We start from the raw sequence: 23,944 nt of genomic DNA on the forward strand, positions 1-23,944 counted from the left end.
AGGTGCCTTGATGGCTCAATAGGTTGAGTGTCTGGCTCTTGGTATCAGCTTAGGTCATGATATCTTGGGCTCCTGGGACAGAGCCTCCACTCGGGTTCCTGGCTCAGTGGGGGAGCCTGCTGGAGATTCTCTCTCTCCCTCTGCCCCTCCACCACTTCACACATGTGTGCTCTCTCCCTCTCTCTCAAAATAAATAAATACAGCTTAAAAAAAAAAAAAAAGACAGGGGAAGACTCAGTTATGTCCACCGAAGACAATTAAAAAAATATTGACAACTTTGTCAGGTTAAGAAGATGGTTAGAAGGGAGGTGAGAACAGTAGAAGGAAGGATAGGGGCACTAATATCTTCTGTCTTAGGTTGAGAAAGCGTATTTATTTCCTTTTTCATTATTTTGATTCTTCTATTGGTTACTTGTGTATATTAATAGCCTAAAACTAAAATTAATAGCCTAAGGCTAATGAAAATGAATTAAATTCTCCTCATTCATAACAAGGAGTGTGTAGATATTTTCTCAAGTTGGTAAATCAAGAAACAAGTATAAACAATGTGTTCAGAATTTCGGAAAGAATTGAAAATAGAAAGGCTCAAATGAAGTTTCTCTTGAAGAGTGGAATTATGAGGTGATGAGAGCTGAGGTGAGAGACTGCTAATGTTTAGAATATTATCTTATTGATTGCCACGTACATGTATTACCTTGATAAAAATACAGAAAATTGAAAAAGGCAATAAAAAGTGTTTTGTCTAAAAAAGCAATCCTATAGATACTAAGGCAGTACTGAAGAATCAGCTATGCGTATTGTAACTGAAGACAGTAAGCTAAATAAGGTATATCGATCATTAAATCAGATTTACTTGATTATAAATTTGATCACTCTTCTCAACTAAAATAAAGCTTAAAATCACCTTAAAGCCACAGAAGCATAATTTATCATTTTTACTACATTATATAAGTACTTCTTTTGGTTCTAATGCACTCTTGGGAACACAAGCCATTAGTTACATAAATGGGATCTAGATTGAAAGAGAAGCTATTGGTGGGCCCAGGATACAGGGGATCACCTACACTCTGCCCATCCCTGCTGAGACCCAAGATGGTCAGGCAGCAAAATGTGTACAGAGAGGTTGGAAGCTACTGCTTCTCTGAGGAAAGCAAACAGGGAAGATGTTTCAGTCTCGGGACACTGAAGTGAAGACTTCAGTGCTCTGACACTGACTTTTCTGCTCAGAACTTGTACATTATTTCATCTCTTCAGATTACACAGAATGGATAGCAAGACTAGAAAATCAAGGTCAATGCCTCTTCGATTCTGAACTTCCTAGCAGCCTTACTCAAATCCAAATTCACTGAAAGAAAATTACATGCTGAGGTTTATAGCTATTTGCTAGTCTGCTGTATTTGCATACATTTTGCATATTTGGAAGTCTCAATTATATTTGGGTGAACATTAAATAAATAACAGAGCTCTTATTTCATTGGTATAATAAAAAATGCCTTTATTTTAGAGAAATAAAAAGTTGGGAAGATTTTCTTGTGAAATACTAAGACAAATGATATTTAAAAAGCGTGTGCAAATACTAGAAAAAGCTGATAAAAGTGAATTTCCCAGAATATTATGCATATGTACAGGAGAGCAATTAGGTTGATTTTTTTTATTTTGCCTTTCAGAAAACTTAAACATTATACTTTTAATTGTTAAAGATAGGTCACTAGTTGTATACAAAAATAAGCAATATTACAATTTTAATATAACTACGCTCATGTTATGTTGAGTATAAAGAGTTTTTAAACAAATGATGTGGAATGTCTGTAGTCTCTGCACTCTCAATTTCCAGCTAAGACTCACCTTTCATTTACCATGTGGCTTAACTGTTCATTTAACCAGGTTTAACCATATATCATCCTAGAAACAACCTTCATAAATGTATTATCTAAAGGCAAACCAATTTACTCTTACAAAGTCATTTAAAGTTGAACAGCATCTTGGTCCAGAAAAAAAAAAAATTTTTTTTTTTTTTAAATGAGGATGTTTTGAGAGGGCTAGTATTAGGATGTCTCTCTCCCATTAGACTGTAGGCAGTATGACAATAGGAACCATGTTTGCCCTGAATGTTGGTGTACCAGTGGTACCCAACTTGAACTTGGCAATTCACAGCCTTCCAATGGTTGAATGGATGAATGAATGGTCACGGCACGCTTCAGAACTCCAAACACTGTGTTATCCTACACACAGAGAATTAAGACTTTTGACAGTGTAAATATTGTTCGTAGATATCTGTGTTCTGAAAACTTCTAGTATTACTAAAATAGTGCTATGCCTTTGGACAAAGAATATGAGTGTAGCAACAGAGATCTCCAGAAGCCAAACACTCATAGTAATCAAGGTCTGTACTTTCTAACTCCTGAAACATCAACCTGTCTCCTCCTCTCCGATGCTTTTATGGTTGTGTCATGAGCACTCACCGCCATCTCCCACAGGAATCACTATAATACCCTATAAAACATCTTGTGACCCAGCTTCTACTTCCCCACTTCTATCAGTGTAATCTTCTAAGATAATGAATTGTGTCCTCTGTTTCCCATGTAGGACATTTGTGACATCACATGTACAGCCCCTCATGGGAGGCTCCAGCTTACCTTTCCAGCAGCAACTCTCCTGACCCCCTGGAAACCTACTCTCAAGCCACACTCAAATCCATGCTTCCCTAAGTCATCTGCAAATGTCCATGCCTGAATGTCTTTGCTCCTGTTGTTCTATTTCCCTGAAATATTCTTCCCTGCGTACCACAAGGCTAAGCCAACTGCTCCTCATGTGTGTTCCACTGCACTTCATATACTTCTTTCTATATACTTGCAATTGAAGTTGTTGGTTTACTTGCCTCCTTCAATAAACAATGCTACTTTGGGGGTGGAGAATTTGACATTCATCTTTGTATTTTCATCACCTCTGTCATATAGTTGCTCCTGAAAAAATGTCTGGTAAATTCAAGTGCAAGTGACTTGGCCAGATGCTTAGCAGAGAAAGAGACTTGGCTCCTATGCCTTCTATTAAACCCTGGGTCCTCTTAAAAATGATTCTCAGAGGGGCGCCTGGGTGGCACAGCGGTTAAGCATCTGCCTTCGGCTCAGGGCGTGATCCCGGCGATCTGGGATCGAGCCCCACGTCAGGCTCTTCCTCTATGAGCCTGCTTCTTCCTCTCCCACTCCCCCTGCTTGTGTTCCCTCTCTCGCTGGCTGTCTCTATCTCTGTCAAATAAATAAATAAAATCTTTAAAAAAAAAATGATTCTCAGAGAAAATAAATTATCTCTTTAAGATGTACTCTAGCAGCCTACAATTTGGGTAAGTGATAGGCACAACCTGAAAATGAAAAAAGGGGAAGAGGAAGTAACTGGAGGTTTAGGCTATTCCTACCCCAAGACAAGCAGAGGTAGGTGCACAGCAGTGACTCAACGCCTCTGAGTGAACAAGCAGGAACTGTAAGTAAGCAGTCACCTAGTTTCTTTGTGACTCATGTCCCATCAGCAAAATAACAGAAACAACCTTTTTCTTCACGGAACTCAGGCAGTGTTATTTTGGAAATAAAAGTGCTAACAGATAATAGAGAACATTGGGGGGGGGGTTGGTTGGGTTTTTTTTTATTTATTCTAGCAGAAGAACTTGAAAAAATTCCCCATTATAATCATAAGGAGGAAAGCTGTAGTGTTGAAATTTGTAAGAATAATCCCCAAATTCTTTGTCCATAAACAAGTACACTAGAAGACAATGTTAGGAAAGTTTGCTTTCTTACAACCCCCCCCCCCAAAACCCTTCTATATGTTCAGTAATAAGAATAACGTCATAATATCCTCATCTTATACATACTCTACAATCAATTTTGTTTCATAATCTATATTTATTTTTTTAAAGATTTTATTTATTTGAGAGAGAGAGAGAAAGACAGAGAGGGAGAGCATGCGGGCGCACACAAGCAGCAGGGAGGGGCAGAGGGACAAGTAGACTCCCCACTGAGCAGGGAGCAGAGGAAAGGCTGGATCCCAGGACTCTGGCATCATGACCTGAGCAGAAGTCAGATGCTTAACTGACTGAGCCACCCAGGTGCCCCCATAATCTATATTTACAAAGTAATCACGTTTTAAATATAAAGAAAAGTATAAGTAATCATGTTTTAAGTATAAAGAAAAGTATACAGAATAATACTAAAGTATGCTTACCATGAATCCGAGGGCTTAGTATGGATTAACATAATCCTTATAATCAACCCTATAGAATAAATACATTATTTTCTTCATTTTACAGATGAAAAGGTGAAGCCTTAGTAACTTGCCAAAGTCACCCAGAAAATAAGTGGTAGAGTTGGGATATGAATCCAGGCAGTTGTGTGTCTGGATTTCCATAATTAAGCAGTACACTTATGTTGTCTCTTATATAACAAAATTCATGTTCCTGTCATTCTGATTTAATACGTTATTATTTTGTCATATTTTTTACATGTGTTTGAAAGAAAATGTTACAGATACAGTTCAAGTTTCCTGTGCTCCCATTCCCGTCTTCCCCCCAAAGGCAACCACTATCATTTGTGGTATGTCCTTCCATGTTTCATAACTGATTATATGTGGGGGTGTGTGTGTACATGCACGCATAACAATATACTATTAATATTTGTGTTTTTTTAAAGACATGGGACTCTATTATTCTCCAACTGTTTTTAAGATTTCTCTACATTAATAAATGTATATGTGGCTGATGCATATATTCTACTGAAAAATATATCAATTTATTTCTCTATTGATAGATACTGAGGTTGTCAATGTTTTGGGGTTTTTTAAAAAGATTTTATTTATTTGTCAGAGAGAGAGAGAGAGAGCACAAGCAGGGGGTACAGCAGGCAGAGGGAGAAGCAGGCTCCCCGCTAAGCAAGGAGCCCGATGTGGGATTCGGTCCCAGGACCCTGAGATCACGACCTGAGCCAAAGGCAGCCGCTTAACCAACTGAGCCACTCAGGCATCCTGTCAATGCTTTTTTTTAACTTGTTATCACAAAGTTGCAATGTACACTCCTGTACATTCCCCCCCTCCTTCCCTCTTTCTGTCTTTGTCTCCCCATGTATATATTTATGGATGTTTCTCTAGGGCAAATGCCTAGAAACTGAATTCTAAGGTTGGATGATAATGCATATCTTTAATTTTATTAAATATTGTAAATTGCTCTCCAAAACGGTTGTACTAATTTATATTCCCACGAGCATGTCCTCATTTTCCCATACTTTCAACAACACTTGGGATAGTTAAAATTAATAATTTTTGCCTTTCTGATGGTACCTCATTGTTGTCTTGTGTTCCTTTGATTACCAGTGAGGTTGAGCATCTTTCTTTCTTTTTCTTTCGTTCTTTCTTTCTTTCTTTCTTTCTCTTTCTTTCTTTCTTTTTCTTCCTTCCTTCCTTCCTTCCTTCCTTCCTTCCTTCCTTCCTTCCTTCCTTCCTTCCTTCCTTCCTTTCTCCTTTCTCCTTTCCTTTCCTTTTTATTTATTTATATGAGAGAGTGAGTGAATGGGGAGGGGGGGGAGAGGGAGAAAGAATCTGAAGCTGACTCCTCACTGAGTGCAGAACCCGATGAGGGGCTGGATCCCACGACCTATGAACTGAAATCAAGAGTCTGATGCTTAACCAACTGAGCCACGCCCAGGTGCCCCTAGGTTGAGCATTTTTCATGTTTACTAACTACGTGGGTTTCCTCTTATTAGAAATGCTTCTTCATTTCCTTTTCTCATTTCCCTAGTGGATTATCTGATCTTTTTCCTACTGATTTGTGGCAGTTTTAAATATATATTCTGTGTATGAATATTTTTGACTATGTGAATTAAAATAATCTCACAGATGACTGCTTATCTTTTAACTTTGTTTATGATATCCCTTGTCCCAGCTAAGACTTTTACTTACAGACTTTTAAGGCTGTCAGCATTTCCAATCTTTTCCTTTATGGTTTATGCCATGTTTTAAAAACTCTTCCTGACATCAAGGCTATTTTACAAGATTTCTTTCAGATAGTTTTAAGTTTTATGATTCCATATTTAGATCTTTAAATGAGACTTATTTTCATGTCTGATGTGAGATAAGGATCTAATTTTATTTTGTTCCACATGGGTGACCAAATGTCCAATACCATTCACTGACTGAGCTATCCTTTTCCCACTAATTTGAGATGCCATCTCTTTCACATACAGTTCCCATTTATGTGTAGGTGTGTTTCGGGGCTCTCTATCCTGTTCCACTACTCTACTTGTCTAGCTTTATGTCAGATCATTCCATTTTAATTATTATAGCTTTATAATAAGATGTATGTAAATGATATGTGTTACGTAAGTTCTAATGGGTTTTCATTGTCTTTTTAAAACTATCCTTGTTAAAGTCTAAGTACTTTGAAAAGACATGAAAATATAGTCAATTCTTTTTTTTTTTTTTTTAACAGAATGGCTGTAATCACATATCCCCTCCACCTACCGCCCCCCAACCCAGTGTAGAAAATAAAACTAGTAATTACTAATTTAAAACCAAGTCTTTTATCTTTTCAAGAACCACATTGCCGGAAGGAAGGAGGGGAGTGCTTACCAGCCAGGGGCTAAAGACCACCATCCTCAGCTCCTTAAACTCATTATTACAGGCCTTCTACTACGCAAGATAAAACCTAGGACAACCCCCACCACTCCACTCTGACAACTGCCCTTCGATCAGTTGTGGAGGAAGAGCTTTACAACATTCAGGTAGAGAGGAGATCCTGGGACACTCAAGCAGGAAAGTCAAGAGCTGGTGATCTTCAAGTAGAGCAACTAGGAGGCTCTGTGATACTCAGCAGAGGGACGGAAGGTGGCATCTAAAAGGTCAGGGGAAGAGGCGCTGATTGGACAGATCTGAAAGGGTTCACAGTGTTCAGTAACACGCTAGCGATCTATAATTTCATCAAAGTTTTGACTTGTTCTCTCTTCCTGTGGACATGCAGTCTCATGTTATCATAAGAGAGAGGGGACTGATTTTTTTCATTGCCCAATTAGGTGAGTAGAGGAATGAAAACAAGGTTATTGCTTTTTAGATGATGTTGCCAACAGCAAGGAATGAGTCCCAGTAAGTGGATCAAGGCACAAAATTTTTCCCTGATATATTCTCATGGTCAAGAAATTACCAACACAATGATCACACTCATACCATGTACAAGGCACTGGAATTGAAGAAAAGGGTGCTGTGTATTTCCATTAAAGTCTCCTTCAGCATTAGAAGAGAAGGAAAACACAATAAATTAGATAAGTATCTAGATTCATTAAGTTTCTTCTAAGAGACCTAATGAAATAAAGCTCACTCCCCTTTACCAGATCTTACAAAATTCTTGACATTACCATCACTACCAATGGCAACTCAAGGGCAAAATTATACAAGGAGAGAAAGAAATGGAGGGTAAGAAGGAAGAAAAGAAATGAAATATACATAAGGCAATAAAAAAATGTCAATGTCCAGATTTCCTAAATCCTCCTTATTTGGGCTACCTCCAGGTGATTTTGCTGTTCAATCCCTCTGTCAGAGGTATCAACTTAAGAAATGGTAAAGAAATAAAATAGATAATTTCGGGAAATAGTACCACTTGAGTTCATGTGGAAAAAGGTATGCCTAAGGGAAAACTAATAATTCAAAATTAACTTTTAACAAATATTTAATATAGTAGTAAGAAGTTCCTACTGGTATTTCTCTCATTTCCCAGAACTGTCCTTTCTTTTCTTTTTTTTAAGATTTTATTTATTTATTTGACAGAGAGAGACATCCAGCGAGAGAGGGAACACAAGTAGGGGGAGTGGGAGAGGAAGAAGCAGGCTCCTAGCGGAGAAGCCTGATGCGGGGCTCGATCCCAGAACGCCAGGATCACGCCCTGAGCTGAAGGCAGACGCTTAATGACGGAGCCACTCAGGCGCCCCTCAGAACTGCCCTTTAAAGTCCATAGCTGAAAGCAAAGGTCCTAAGTACCTCCTTCCCCTATTCTAGGTTCACAGAATATGTTAACCTGTGCTTCCAACCACTCCCCACAAGGGACACATTTCAGCAAAAACTCCCATTGGGAAGGGAGGGAAGGTTTAGTGTGAGGAGAATCCATATCCTGTGGATTGCTTGTACAGTTTGTACAATAAGATATCATACAATATAGGGCATCCTGGTATCAGTGGTTACTTACCAAAGGGATGTCATTAATTTTAGCTGAAAATACAAACCTAGTGACAAAAAGAAAATTATTTTATTTTTCATGCAACACCTAGGGAGAGGGTAACACCTTTCCTAGGGTTGGGGGTTATATTCCTCCAGATTCTTTATTTAAAACAAAAAGCCCAGTCTAGCCAGCTTAGGCAGAAAAGAATTTAATAAAGGCCAAAGAATTTCCTAGAACACCAGTAAATCAGGTTTGGAGGTGTCCACAAATAATGTCCTGACCCAAAACAGGTTTGCTCTGGTAGAGGCAACAAAGCCACCAAACTCCAGTGACAGCGTCTACAGTTAAAACTACTACAGGGGGGCGCCTGGGTGGCTCAGATGGTTAAGTGTCTGCCTTTGGCTCAGGTCCACATCGGGCTCCCTGCTCAGCGGGGAGCGTGCTTCTCTCTCTCCCTCTCCTGTTCCCCCTACTTGTGCTCTCTTGCTCTCTCTCTCAAATAAATAAATAAAATCTTAAACATACACACACACACACACACACACACACACACACACACACACACACACACAACTGCAGGGATGCTGCTCCCGCTACCTCTAGAAATTCCAAGATTTGCAATTTGCAAAATAGATTCTTCCAGGTACTTATGATTAGAGTCTGGTGTGAGTGCATCTGACTGGCAAAGCCTAAGGTCACAAGACTGTGCCCTCACTGAAATATATACTTGGAATCCAAGTTTTTGACCTCTCCAATATGGAAATGCAGATGCACTCTCACACAGGAAGAATGTTCAAAGTTACTGGGTGGTGGGATGGAAACAATGTGCCCCACAATATGGGTCTTCCATTCTCTAGATCACTGCCTCTCCAGCTTCATTGTGCATACAAGTTATGTGGAGATCTTATTAAAACACAAATTCTGATTCTTTGGGTCTGGGATAGGGCCTGAGATTCTGCATTTCTACTTAGTTTCCAGCTGATGCCAGTGATACTGTTCCATGGATCATTTTCTAGTAGATGAAGGGATGTATCTGCATAAGATCAGAGTCTACTTCACTACTGAGCACAGCCTCATAATAGCAAAACTGGTGATGACAATGAAAAAAAATACTAATAATGGTAGAAACTACTATTTGCTGAATGTTTATTACATGTCAGGTACTCTCTTTACCTATATTTTTGCATTTGGTCTTCAAACAATCCTGCAAGGCATTATTATTACTTTACAAATGAGAAAACAGTTTCAGGAAAATGAAATGACTTAGTTAAGTTCACAAGGTTAGCAGGAGGTAGGGCTGGGAATCAACCTAAGCATGTCTGATTTCAAACTTTGAGTGCCAGTCTCTACTATCTCAATGCCCAGCACTGCCTGACATATCAATCCTAAGATAAGAACCCAGTGATAAGGAAGGAAATGATGGCATAAACTGAGCCTGAATTTTTACTTTGCTTCTCTTATCTTTCAGAATTTATGTCTCAAGTCGTCCTGCACGAAGGTACAGGAAAGGGTATGGCTAAGAAAACAAATTTAGTCAGGGCGCCTGGGTGGCTCAGTCAGTTGGGCATCCAACTCTTGCTTTTGGCTCAGGTTGTGATCTTGGGATCATGATCTTGGGGTCATGGGACCGAACCCCACGTGGGGTCTGCTTAAGATTCTTTCCCCCTCCCCACCCTCTCCCTCTGCTCCTCCTCCCACTTGTGCACGCTCTCTCTCTCAAACAAATAAATAAAATCTTTAAAAAACAAATTTAGTTTTGTTCTATCTTGCAAGAAGAGGCATATATTTCTTGCGGAATAAGGAAATATGTAAAATACAATGCATACATACATATGCATACACACAAGCATACATATTCATATATGTTTCTACCCCTTATATTATTAGAACACTGTTCTAGTATATCCTGTCCTTGAATGACACATATAAACATCTATCTGCCCATGAAAAAAAACAACAAACTTAAGTGCCCAAAATAAAAACAAAAATATACACAAGTTGCAGTAGGTATCTCTGGTTTGCTGTCCTTTTCAAGATTAGAACCTGGCATGTCTTTGGAAGGACACCCCCATCCAACCTCCACACTTAGCTATGTGGTTTATGTAAACTGGTCTCAATACCATTTCCAGGTGGGGGTCTAATGCCCCAGAGACCGATTCAAGGGTTAACGGGAATGTTGTGGCACAGGTTCTGTCAACTGCTAGACATGGATCTTAGCAGCACTTGGCAACCTTGGGGACCATGCAGAAATCAACTATCTATAGGGAGAGCTAATACCAAGGAACCTAAGGTGAGAAATGGCAAGAAAGAAACTAGACATCGTTTAACCTTTGGCTAGAAGCTTGTTTCAAGATATGTCCTCAGACTATAAAGCAATTTATGTTTTTTAAGCTAATTTTAACTCAGGTTTTCTGTTTGACAAGAGAAACCATTGTTTATGCATGTCAACATAGACCAAACAACTAGAATATGACTTAATTTTTAAAAGCTTACTAAACTCAATTTTACATGAGTAGGTTTCAAAAAGTACTCTATTACATACTTTAAATTATACCCTTCTTTTTCTATGAATGCATTTTGTTTTGTATAAGCTATAATCAAAGACTGGGGTGCCAGGCTGGCTCAGCCGATGGAGCCTGCCACTCTTGATCACCAGGTGATGAGTTCATGCCCCACGATGGGTGTAGAGATTACTTAAAAAAATAATAAAATCTTAAAGAAAAGACATAATCAAATGATAAAAAATTAGAAGAAAAGGAGATCAATAACAACAGAATTGAAAATCTAGAAATGGACCCAATTATAAACACAAATGTTATGAATAAATCAATTCAGTAGTGACTGGGAATTATTCAATAAATGATGCTGGAACATTTGACTACCTGCAAAAATAATGAAGTGAGGTTCCAATCCAAAATCTATTCTGACTTTAGAGCTAAATATAAAAAAAGAAAGGAGATTGGCGGGGGGGGGGGGGGCAGCTGCAGCAGGGGGGAAACCAAAAAAGAACCAGAGGGAAATATAGGTAAATATATTATCTGATTCAAGGGAGGGAAAGCACTTCCTTAGAAAAATAACCAAATGCTGAAAAGATGATAGCTAAATAGAGGCTGAAAAAAATAACCTTCATAAAAATAAATAAAATTCATCTAAAAAAATGCCATCAACAAAATTACTTTAATTACACCAAAATTACTTAAATGGTAAAGAGGGAAATGTATTTCCAATATACAAAATATACTGTAAGTTAATATTTCTAATATATAAGGACTATATGTAATTTATTAGAAATTATTAAAGATGTGTATTTTCAAAAGGAAAAACATATATTTCAAATCTGATAAGCAAAAGTTGATTGCCTGCTACTATAAAACTTCTGGGGAAAAAGCTGATTAATAAAAGGGGTCCTTGCACAAAATCATAAAGGAAGTCGGGTGTATGTGTGTATATTTAAAAAATATACACATAAAAACCCAACTCAGAATGCAACAGAGATTTAAATTTATGACAAATGCCCCAAATTTACATTTAAAAACCTCAAAATTTAATGGAATCTAAGCCACTGGGGAGATAGTCAATAACTCTTCTAATAAGATGTCCTCTTTACTCATTACTGTTTGCTAAGATTTGGGTTAGGCAGTATAACAGGGCTGACATGAAAATTAATAATTTTATCCATACCTTGATTAACATTTTATCACTTTGTGAGTTTAGTTTTGAACATAAATAAGGATGACTTTCCACTAGGAGAATAGAATTTAAACGGCATCAGTAAAACTAAACAAAATGAAACAATTTCTCTTTGTTTCTGGTTGACTCAATAGTCATTTGTCAGATTATTTTAAAAATATTATTCAAAGATATGCAGTATTACAATGATTTGATAAGGACTCCAGCTTATACAACACCCGTTTTAAGAAGAGCACCTGATTTTGCTTTCAGCTAGTTCTTTCAAAAGCTTTCTTCTTTGCTAGTCCCAAGTATAATTTATATATTAACTGAGTAAGGTCCATCCGTACATATTCATTCACATACATTTGGATGTGAATTCTAAATTTTAAAAAAGTCTATGTTTAGAATGAAGACTATCTACAATAATAAATATGCAAAACAAACAAAACTGTTAAAAGCACAGAGCCTAATTTGGGCTCTATAGAACAAAGGTAAATTGTAAGTTAACTTTATCTAACTCCCATAAAAGAAAAATGTCAATCAGAGTTTTATTTGTTCCAGTGATGTTTCTAGTAAAATAGTATTTCTTTAAAGCTAATGATATCTTAGCAATGTAACATCCTTCCAAAGAACAATGGATCAAAACATCAGGATGATTCCTGAGGAAATTCCCATTACCAGTTCTTCATACCGTTTTTCCTTAAAGGTTCAACTCCAAGCCAAACCAATTTTCTTTGCAAGAGTGCAGCTAAATCACAGTTTATGACTGTATTCATTAGGTACCATACTTGGCCATACCTGCTTTTTATACCTATTATAAAAAGTGCAATTTAAAAAAAAAAGTGCAATTTCATTGAGAAGAAGACCTCAGAGAATGTAATCTATACAAAAATAAATAGTTTAAAAATTTTTTCAAATAGGCTGAATTTCTTTTCCAAAACAATTATATAATAAGATATTCATATTTTGTTTAGTAAAGAGCCTCAATGTTTCATTCACCATCCACTAGGCAGATGCAAGGAAATCTGGGGTAAGTTAGAGGAAAGGGTGATAAAACAGCATTACTAAGCTGCGGTAAATTGGTAGAAGGATGCTGGGTTAAGCTCATGGAAGGATGTGTGATACAACAGTCTAACTAAGCTGTTTTGGTATACTGGACAACTTTGCAAAATACAATTCTGAATTCTACCCTCAAATATAAAATAAGTGAGAATGTAGAAAACTCTGTCAGGCTAAATCTCTTATTTTATTTTTAGAAAATGGGGGCGGGGGGGACACACACAAATATACCAGATACAGCTATTTATTTAAGTGAAAAGGTACCTACTTATATCCTATGTGCATTAAGAGTCAAATTTCCTACTTAGTACGAAGACTTTAACCAGCCTAATAAAAACGTGTCTAAATTATGCCAAGATTACCCAAAGACCATACTGTTAAAAAGTTCAACACCATCAGTCACTAAGGTAATGGAAATCAAAACCACAATGAGATACTACTTCATGCACCCAGGATAATTTTTTTTTTTTTAATGGAAAACAACAAATATTGGTCAGCATGTTTAGAAACAGGAACCTTTTTACATGGCTGGTGATTGTAAAACAGTGGAGCTACTAAGAAAATAATTTGGCAGCTCCTCAAAAATTTAAGCATAGAGTTATCATACACCCAGCAATTTCACTTCTAGGTAGTTGCCCAAATGAAATGAAATTATATGTCCACTCAAAAACTTGTATACAAATGTGATTAGCAGCATTACTCATGATAGCCAAAAAACAGAAACAACCTCAATGTCCATCAACTGATGAAAGGAAAAACTATGGTATATCCATATAATGAAATATTATTTGGCAATAAAAAGAAACCCTGATACATGCTACAATGTAAAAAAAAAATGCTAAATGCAAGAAGGTAGCCACAAGAGGCCACATGCTATGATTCCACTTAAATGAAATGTGCAGGATAGGCAAATCCATAGAAACATAAAATAGATCAGTGGTTGATGGGCTGGGAGGAAGAAAAGAGGAACTGCTGATGGCTATGGGTTTCTTTCTGGGGTGATAACAGTGTTTTGAATTAGATAGTGGTGATGGTTGCACAACTCCGTAAATATACCAAAACCCACTGAACTGTATGCTTAAAAAGAGTATATCTCATGGTATATGAATTACATTTCATTAAATTTATTATTTTAAAAAGAAAAAAATGATTAAACTGAAAAGCATAATTTTGAATCAGGATATGAATATTTTCATTGTATATCTTATTAATAATACCATGACTGTGTCAGTAAAATCATAAATTGGGTAAAGGCACAGGTACTGCAGGCTTCTAGGAAACTTTTCCCAAAATACACAACTTCCTTCAGAGGGATTAAAATGAAACAAACCAAATCGTGCCACAAATTTCTGCTTTCTATATAATCTGTTCTGTATGTCTGTTCATCTTTGTCCATGTTTCTACTTCCAGCTTGTTAGATTTGAATAATGAACCCAAATGCATGACCCTAAACCCTCTTTATATAGTAATAGCCCAGATTAAATAAATACTGCATGTTAGAATTACAGAACATTAGAAATTAAATAGAGACCTCATACAATCATTTCTCTTCCTCTCAGTCCCTTCCAGTTAGGCCCATGTATTCCAGGAGTGCAAGTTATTGGACTCTTTGAAATTTTGAGATGAGATAAAATACTTCTTTTAGAATTATTTGTTGCTTTTAAAAATACTTGTTCTAAACTGCCACATCAACTAAAATGAATAGAAAGGCCAAGTTGGTTCAGACAAATAAATAATAATGGAAAAGCACCAGTTCTATTGTCATTATATGCCTAACCCAACATAGTATCCTTCTGGCTTCAAACAGCAACCAAATAACTTCATACTGATAGGAGAGCATAAAAAATTTTTTTCAAAGATAACATTAATATACAAAAATTATTCAGCTTGCAGCGCCTGGGTGGCTCAGTCAGTTAAGCATCTGACTCTTGATTTTGATTCAGGTCACAATCTCAGGGTCGTGAGATCAAGCCTTGCCTCAGGCTCAGTGCTTAGCACAGAGTCTGCTTGAGATTCTCTCTCTCCCTCTTCCTCTGCCCCTACCCCCACTTACTTGCTCTCTCTTTCTAAGATAAATAAAATCTTTAAAAAAATAAAAATAAAAATTATTCAGCTTAAGATCAGATACAAACCTTAAATCTAGCCATGCAATATCAACGGCACAATCCTACAGCTGCCCTCTCAGCCCTGAGGTACACTGACTGGACAGATGGCCTTAATTCAGATGAATTTCCTTCAGAGTATCACCTGGATAGAATATATTTCATTATTTCTATCTTTCTGGGAATAATAAAGGCCTGAATTCTAGCAAACTGAGCCAATGGTTTTGTAAGTGCTGACGGCGCAGAATTCTCTGACATACATGGATGAGGGACTCTCTGTCACCTCATGTGCCATACCTGGTATGCACTGTGCTGTGGCCTCAGTGGTTATGGTTGGAGCGACTGGGGGCTGCTGCTGACTGGAGCTCACTTCTGGCTCTGTGTTAACTGAGGGAGAAAGAGCTACCTCACAGGAGGAGACCTGGCTGGGCAGATGGGGCAGGAACTCTTCAGAAGCAACTTGGTCATCCTGTCCAGGCAGTTGCAAGGCAGACAAAGGGATGCTGATCTGTTTGTTAGGATGGGATGTGCTCACAGGCATCTGCATGGCCACCTGCTGGTTGGTGCCATGGGCACCAGGGGGTCCTCTGTTTGGTGAAGCCAGAGATACCCTGGCAGTCTTCTGGACGATTGGTCTGGACATGACAGAGGGGGATGCAGACACACCGTGTGGGTCTAGCTCTGTGCCAATGGCAGATGTCACATGGGGAATCAGCTTAGCAGACCCCATGCAGGAGGGACCAGCATGAGTCTGAGGCTTGGGTTTTGCCATCTGTGTCAATGACAGGGCTGGTCCATCTACCCCTCCGGTCAGCTCTGCATTCGCCACAATGTAATAATCTTCAGGAATCTCTTGTTTGATTTTCTTAATGATGACATCATTGCTGCACTCATCAACCATTTGAGCCTGGGAGCTGGAATGGAGAGAAGATGGGACTATTCCAGGCCTTTTTCGAGCAATGCTTTGAGGCCTTTGGGTTTGGGGTTCAAAGTCACTATCCTCGTCTGTAACAGAGGACTCACAAACCATGTCGAACAGAGTGTTTTCATCTTCATATTCTTCAACAGCTTCATCCAGTTCAGAGGGCTCACTGCAATAAGAGAAGTCACAAGAGTCTCTCGTCCGATTACAGTCTAGTTTCGCTTTCACTGGTCTCCCAGGGTACCTTTCAACAGGGCTAGTTTGTGTCTCAGAGGGTACTCCAATTATACTGGGACTATCAGAATTAAAACTTCTGTTATCCTGGAAACAGACCCTTTCTTGGGACCCAGCTCTGCAAGTAGCTGTCAGTGGCCAGTGATAAGCATGGCCAGCACTACAGCCCCACATTGCTGTGAGGTTCCCATGGGAACCTTCCGAAAGCAAGTGTTTCAGGTTTGGAATAAGGCTGCAAATGGTCCCATGGCTGTGGGCCCAGCTGACCAATTTGGACAGATTCTCAGATGAAGTATGAAGGCAATCCTCCATGTTACAGGATCAGCAGTGTCTTTCCTAAAGGGAAATAATCAAAATAAAAAGCCATTATTACCCAAGATATTCCCGTATCTCCATTACTTCAATTTCCTTGAACTATGACCATGTGACATAAAAAAGAAATGCACTTCAAAACTGTATCTAGTTAATATCGCTGCACACGGGCAGAGATTGGAAGAGAATACAGGGAAAAGTAAAAACAAAACAAAATGAAACAGTGATGTCTTATGGCTGTGAGACAAGATGATTTTTGTTAGTTTCCTTGATGTTATAGTAATATCTGCATAAAATATCTGCATGAGAAAAAAAGTGGGAAAGAAAAAAAATTAAGCAATAAAAAAGAGATGAACTTTTTCACAGTACATTTTACTTCCAAAGTCAGTCACAAAGAGAGGTTTAGTCAGCTCCTTAATAAAATGTGTACATTGTCTGTATTAACCAAGAGGATGCACTTCCAACTTTACCCTCTGCCATCAGAAACTTCATTACTAAAGGCAGAACCAACAAAGGCTTAGATCCATTCTAGGATAAGTCACAGGAGGGAAGTCAATTCTCTGCTGGGCACCAGAAAACAAATGATGTTAACTGAGAGTCCAAGGAGAGAATGAAGCCCTGTAGTGGGGGAGAAAAGTCTTTAGCAGGGAAGGGAGAGTGGACAGGGAGGAGAGCCACTAGAGGGCGCCTGCTGGGGTCAGGGGCACAGGCAGTCTGTAGACCAGAAGCAAGGATGGGTGGGCCAGGTGCCAGGACTCTAAACCAAATCTTAGGACCTAGCTTGCTGCCTCCTTGCTGGGTGAAATTCCTGAAATACTGCCTTTCATCTCACAATTTAGAAGTAAAAGATGTGTCTGGTTTATTCCACCATCTGAGCTACCATTCTTACTGGGCGGAGGTCAAAAAGAATCACTTGTTATGGGTCCTTGGCTGAGTAACAATGAGGACAACATGATGGGCAAGAAAAGTAAAATGGGGCATGTGGAGTCTACATGTGATTAGAAAGGTCAAGTAAGTTTCTGATAAAGGGGAGATTCTGGGGAGATTTGAGCGGGGCAAGACCAAGGATCTTGATGAATGGTTTAGTCTGCCCTGTCCATCTGCAGCTATGAGTGAGAAGTGGTGCCTCACTGTTAGGTGGGCTCTGCACTAAGATGCCAAGGTCTAACGGTAATGTCAGGTGGCCATACAAAAGGGCACATCTGAACCTCCGTGGCGCCCCATCAATCGTTAGGTAAATTCAAACCCTTTCACATGTTATGAGGCCTCTGTGATGTGGTCTTGGCTACAGTCAACTCCTCAAAGCCGCATTTCCTACTACTATGGGCTCTTCCCACATTTCTCATGGTCTCCTCTTCTCTAAACAGTTTCTCACACTCACTGGACCTCTAAAAACTCGTTCTTTGGCTTGATATGCACCCTCTTCTTTCGTCATCTGGAAAACCCTCTCAAAACTGAACTCGGGACCACCTCCTGTTAAAGTTTTTACAGACTTTCGGCCTCAGATATTTATTCACTTGTATTCGTTCTTCACTTGTACTCCTATCATCTCTTGAGTTATTTCTGTACTGTTATCATTGCCATTCTTGTCTGTCTCTCAAACTTGACTGAGAATTCCCTGAGGACAGGAACTATGATTTTTTAAACTTTTTATTTATTTATTTGTAATATTTTAGTATAAGGGGCTATAATTTTTCATTCACTGATGAGGACCTAGTTGGGGACAGAGATATTAATACAATATGGTCCTGCTCTTGAGACTTTATAATCTATTGTTAATGATGAATAAATGAAGAATGAATCAATAAATATATAAATACTGGCAGTGCCATCAACACTAACCAAACATAAGACCTTCAAATAAGAAACATGAAATTTCCTCCTATCACTTTTATTGTAATCACTGAAGGGAGCAGAGGATATTTCTCCCCAGTGGTATAACCAAACCACAGCTGTCTTGTGCATAGGAGAGTAGTAAGTGAGCTACCAGATTTTATGAAGCAGTACAGTGAATGGAAAGACCAGTAACTGGTGTCGGAGTTGGGAACTTCAATTCTAGTCCTGGAGTTGATGTCTGTGGCCTCAGACAAGTCACTAATTACTTCTAAGCTAAAATGTCAGCACTATATGATCTTTATGTTCCCTTCATACTTTAGGAATTTAGGGACTTATTTTATTTATACTCCTTTCATATAACTTTAAGGTAAAAATGCAGATAAAAGAGAAAGACTCGTACACTTATCACAATGAGCGCTGAGTAATGTATAGAGCTGTTGAATCACTATATTGTACACCTGAAACTAATATAATACTGTATGTTAACTATACTGGAATTAAAATTAAAAACTTGGTTAAAAAAAAAGACTGAGGTTTTTGATGTTTGTTTTTTAAGCTTTCTTAATATATCTATTTAATTGGTATGGCAGAGACCATATGCTTACCCAGTATTCCTTCTCTCTTTTTCCTTACAGAGAGTCCCAATTTGTTGGGGCAGCAATATGTTCACCTAAAACAGATTTCCCAGCTTCCCTTGAAGTAGGACTCGTCATATGACACAGTTCTGGTCAATAATATGTAAATAAAAGACACTGAGTGACTTGTCTGATTTTGGCCTTTTTGTCTTTTTCCCTTTGTTCTTCCCCTTCTTTCTGCCTGGAATAAGGACACGATAGCTGGTGCTCCAGAGACCATATTGGAAACATGAAATAAGAACTTAAGGATGGGAGAGAACATTCAGAAGGAGCTTGGGTCCCTGTTGACATCACAGAGCCACTGCGTCAACTCTGAACTATTTAGGATTCTTTGTTACATAATGAAAGATAAGACCTTGATCTTGCTTAAGCCACTGTTGTTGGAGTATTTCAATCAATGAAATAATAAATGAATTGCTGAACTCAGTTACTAACTGATACACAAAAAATAATATTCATTTCTGGTTTTTGGAACCTCAGAGTAGAATCCTTCAATTTATCTGCACCACCCCACCAAGTACAATTGTTTCTCAAACTGGACTCCACAAATAAATTATTGGGAGGTCTATAATTCTATTCCAAAATATTTATAACTGCTTTCATTTTGATACTAGTAAAAATATGATTAATAAAAGTATATTGTGAATCATCTAAATAAACACCTTAGATCCAAATATTGCCTTTGTATCTATACTCAGATTATTGTCCATAATCACCTAAAGTGACATGACTCAACTTCCAATTTGTTCGGAAACCTGTTCATGTTGTTTCCTTTTTAGCAGATAGAAATATAAAACTTGTCTTTTGAATTAATAATTCTCAAATGAAAGGCATCATGATCTGACATCATGAAAATGGCATATGTGATACTGAAGCAATACACCACTTTAAGTGTTACAGGGTAATGAGAAGATAAAAAGGAGTTGAAATAAATATACATGTTCATAGAAAGCAATGAATATACATTATGGCACAATATTTGAATGAAGATGTTGTAACAGTTCAAATACATAAAAATGTGGCAGAATCAAAACACAAAATTATATAAGCATGTGGAACTCCAAAGAACTGACTGTTCAGGTAAGAGCTACTATACAGTGGTAAAATAGTACCTTTGCTGAAGGTCCCACAAGCGAGGAAAAAAAATTATAATAAAAGACAAAACAGATAAAATTTTAAATTTTGTTAAAAGCTTATCCACTTAATTATGTAATAATCACCAACCTTTAAGAATCAATAGGTAGTAATCATAAGTCACTTTTATTACATTCTGAAATTCACTAGCAATCTCATCAAGAGGCTCTTAAACTTTTCTTGAGTATCATAAAATGAAAATATTTTCAAGTTATCATTATTAATATATTTCAGCCAGGCAACCAATGTTAACCAACATAGTTATGAGAGCATATTTGCTGATATGTAGGGTAATTAAATGGATTGAGTCCAAGCTGACAAGGAATAGCTATCAATATACTGCAATACATTCTAAATTTAATACAAAACAAAATCAATAAGACAATTAACGTATTTCCAAAGTGCTGAAAATAAGTCAGTTCTAGAACCTACTGTGCTTCAAAAGTCTGATGATGAGCTCTACACTGAAAAATAATGTCTTTTCTACATTTTCAAGAATTAAAAATAACTTCAGACAGTATTTTCCCATATCTGATATGGGCAATGATTGGATTAGACACTCAGCTTTATAGAGTTATCATGTGACACTTGATTAAAAAAACAAACTCAAAGAGGGGCACCTGGGTGGCTCAGTCAGTTGAGTATCCAACTCTTGGTTTTGGCTCAGGTCATGATCTCAGGGTCATGAGATCAAGCCCCGCATCAAGACCCACGTTAGTTAGGAGTCTGCTTCGGATTCTCTCTCTTCCTCTCCTCTACCCCTCCCTCCTGCTTGCTCTAATAAATAAATAAATCTTAAAAATAAAACAAAACAAAACTCAAAGAGTCCTGACTAACAGAGTTTAGGTTAAGTATGAAATTTGCTTATCTTAAATTAGCAAACAAAGCTATGAAGTTATTATTACCACATTATATGTTAACTTATGCAAGAAGACACTCTATGTATCAGTATTTACATTACTAAAGTCAAAATCTGAAAGCCATTAAATACAGAGTCAGACTTTCTACTATTAAACCCAACACTAGGGGCGCCTGGGTGGCTCAGTCAGTTAAGCATCTGCCTTCAGCTCAGGTCATGATCCCGGTGTCCTGGGATCGAGGCCCGCATAAGGCTCCCTGCTTAGTGGGGAGTCTGCTTCTCCCTCTCCCTCTGCTGCTCCCCCTGCTTGTGCTCTCTCTCTTTCAAATAAATAAATAAAATCTTTAAAAAATTAAACAAAAAATAAACCCAACACTGATCATTAAGGTTTCAGTAGAGTAATATAAAACCAGTTATTATTACAGCTAATATTTATTGAACAACTGTTAGTTGCCAGGCACTATTCTAGGACTTGACATACAAATAATCCTAATTATAGTAATAATCCTAATAAGTTAAATAAATTATTATCCTCATTTTATAAATAAGTAAACTAAGTTACTTGAACAAAGCAGTGGTAGAACCAAAATTTGAACTTTGGTCTTACTATTTTGGTTTACGGCTGTCTCAGAACTATAAGCATAAATATTATGTTTATACTTACTTAAATAACATTGTGACCAAAAATGACTTAAGGCAGCACTGGGTATAAAGAAGGTCCATGAAAATGTTTTTCTTTCAAAAGACTGAGAAAAGCTTTTTAGGAAAAAAAAAAAAGAGTATGAAAAGATTATGTCACTTTCCCAAAACCTGACAAAATGTGTTACCAGCCAAATACCAGTGAATGTCTAGTTGGCTTTTACCTCACTTCAGTTACAATCTGCCCCATAGCCCTTATAGTCAATCTCTTTATAAGGTCCTGAATCTTTCAAAGGATTTGGTGTTGCTATTGTTTTAATACCACTAAATACATCAATTGCTTATGGATGACAAAATTGACACAAGAAAAAAAAAAAAAGAAAATCTTAGTAGCCATATAGCTATAAAAGAAGTTGAATGTTAAAAAAAAAAAAATCTCCAAAAGAAAGATTTCACTGCAGGGTGCCTGCGTGGCTCAGTCGATTAAGCATCTGCCTTCTGCTCAGGTCATGATCTCAGGATCCTGGGATCCAGCCTGGTGTCGGGCTCCCTGCTCAGCAGGGAGTCTGCTTCTCCCTCTCCCTCTGCCCACCCTCACCATGTGCTCTCTCTCTCTGTGTCTCTCTCTCTCTCAAATAAATGAAATCTTGAAAAAAAAAATATATCACTGGTAAATTCTATCACACATTCAAGGAAGAAATAATACCAAAATTATGCAAATATTTTCAAAAAAATAGGAAGAGAAGGGAACATTATCCAACTTGTCTAAGGAGGCCAGCATAACCCTACTAACAAAACCTGACAAAAATATTACAGTAAAGAAAATTACAGATCAACATTCCTTATTTTATGCAAAAATCTTTTACAAAACATTAGCAAAATGAATCCAACAATATATAAAATGGATAATAAATCATGACCAAGTAAGCCTTATCCCAAGAATGCAAAGTTAGCTGAACATTCAAAAATCAACCAATATAGGGGGCGCCTGGGTGGCTCAGTCATTAAGCATCTGCCTTCGGCTCAGGGTGTGATCCCAGGTCCTGGGATCGAGTCCCACATCGGGCTCCCTGCTCTGCTGGGAGCCTGCTTCTTCCTCTCCCACTCCCCCTGCTTGAGTTCCCTCTCTCACTGGCTGTCTCTTTCTCTGTCAAATAAATAAAATCTAAAAAAAAAAAAAAAAAAAAATCAACCAATATAATTCAACATATTAACAGTCCACCGGAGAAAAACCATACATGATCATCTCAATAGACGCAAACGAAGCATTTGACAAAATTAAATATTCACTAACAATTAAAAACTCTTAGTAAGCTAATAATAGTAGGAACTTCCTCAAGCTGAGATATATATATATATATATATATATATATATATATATATATATATATATATATATATAATCTATAGCTAATATTAAACAATATAAAAGACTGAATTATTTTCTCCCAAGATCAGGAGTAAGACAAGAATGCTCTTGCATCACTTTTATTCAGTACTGTCACACTGAAATAATGAAATAAAAGGAAATAAAAGAAAAATTAGAAGAAGTAAAACTGTTTTTACATGTAGATGATACTGCTGTTTGTTGAAAATTCCAGAGAATTCATGAAACTGCTAAAACTCATAAACGAATTTCTTAGCAAAGTAATTGGGTAAAAAATTAATATTTTTTAAAAATCCATTCTTTTCTGTATACTAGCAACAAAACATTAGAAAATTAAATCTTTAAAAATTCTACTTATAGTCGTGTCAAAAGTATTAAACACCTAGGGCAAAATCTAACAAAAGTATCCAAGACTTCTATACTAAAAACTACAAAACATTGCTGAGAGAATTAAATGTGACATCAATAAATAGAGATAAATACTGTATTTGTGGATTTGAAGATTCAATATTGTTAGGTTGGTATTATTCCCAACTGATTTATATATTCAATGCAATTCCAATCAAAATTCCAGTTGGCTTTTTTACAAGAAATAGATACATTGATTCTAACATTTATATGGAAATGCAAAAGATCTGGAATAACCAAAGCAAAATCTTTAAATGAAGATAAAGTTGGAGAACTCACTATACCTGATTTCAAGGCTTAGAATAATTTCAAGCTATAGTAATCAAGATCATGGGGGTACTGACAAAAGAATAGACACGTACATCAATGGAACAGAATGAGTATCCAGAAACAAACCCACACATATTCTGTCAACTGATTTTCTTCAAAAGGCAAAGGGAATTCAATAGGAAAGGAAAAATTTTTCAACAAACAATGCTAAATCAATTGGACAGCCATTAAAAAACCACCAACCAACCTTTGAGTTAATAAAAATTAACTCAAAATGGATCATAGACCTAAAT

General features: G+C 37.3%; 1 protein-coding gene across 5 annotated transcripts in view; it reads right to left on the reverse strand.

Moving 5' to 3' along the window:
• KIAA1958 (KIAA1958 ortholog) overlaps window positions 1-23,944 on the reverse strand; it is a 159,693-nt gene that overhangs the window by 70,143 nt on the left and 65,606 nt on the right. For all 5 annotated transcript variants that reach the window (XR_006782876.2, XM_087869470.1, XM_087869469.1 and 2 more), the window contains exon 2: window positions 15,313-16,507. Coding sequence is in view for 4 of the 5 variants with exons in the window: in XM_087869470.1 (XP_087725596.1) it covers window positions 15,313-16,483 (1,171 nt within the window). In the remaining variant the exon portion in view is untranslated. The remainder of the gene's footprint in view (window positions 1-15,312; window positions 16,508-23,944) is intronic.

This window comes from Ursus americanus, chromosome 18 (genome assembly GCF_024610735.1).
Source record: "Ursus americanus isolate L20-20 chromosome 18, mUrsAme1.1.p, whole genome shotgun sequence".
In the NCBI taxonomy this organism is placed as follows: Eukaryota; Metazoa; Chordata; class Mammalia; order Carnivora; family Ursidae; genus Ursus; species Ursus americanus.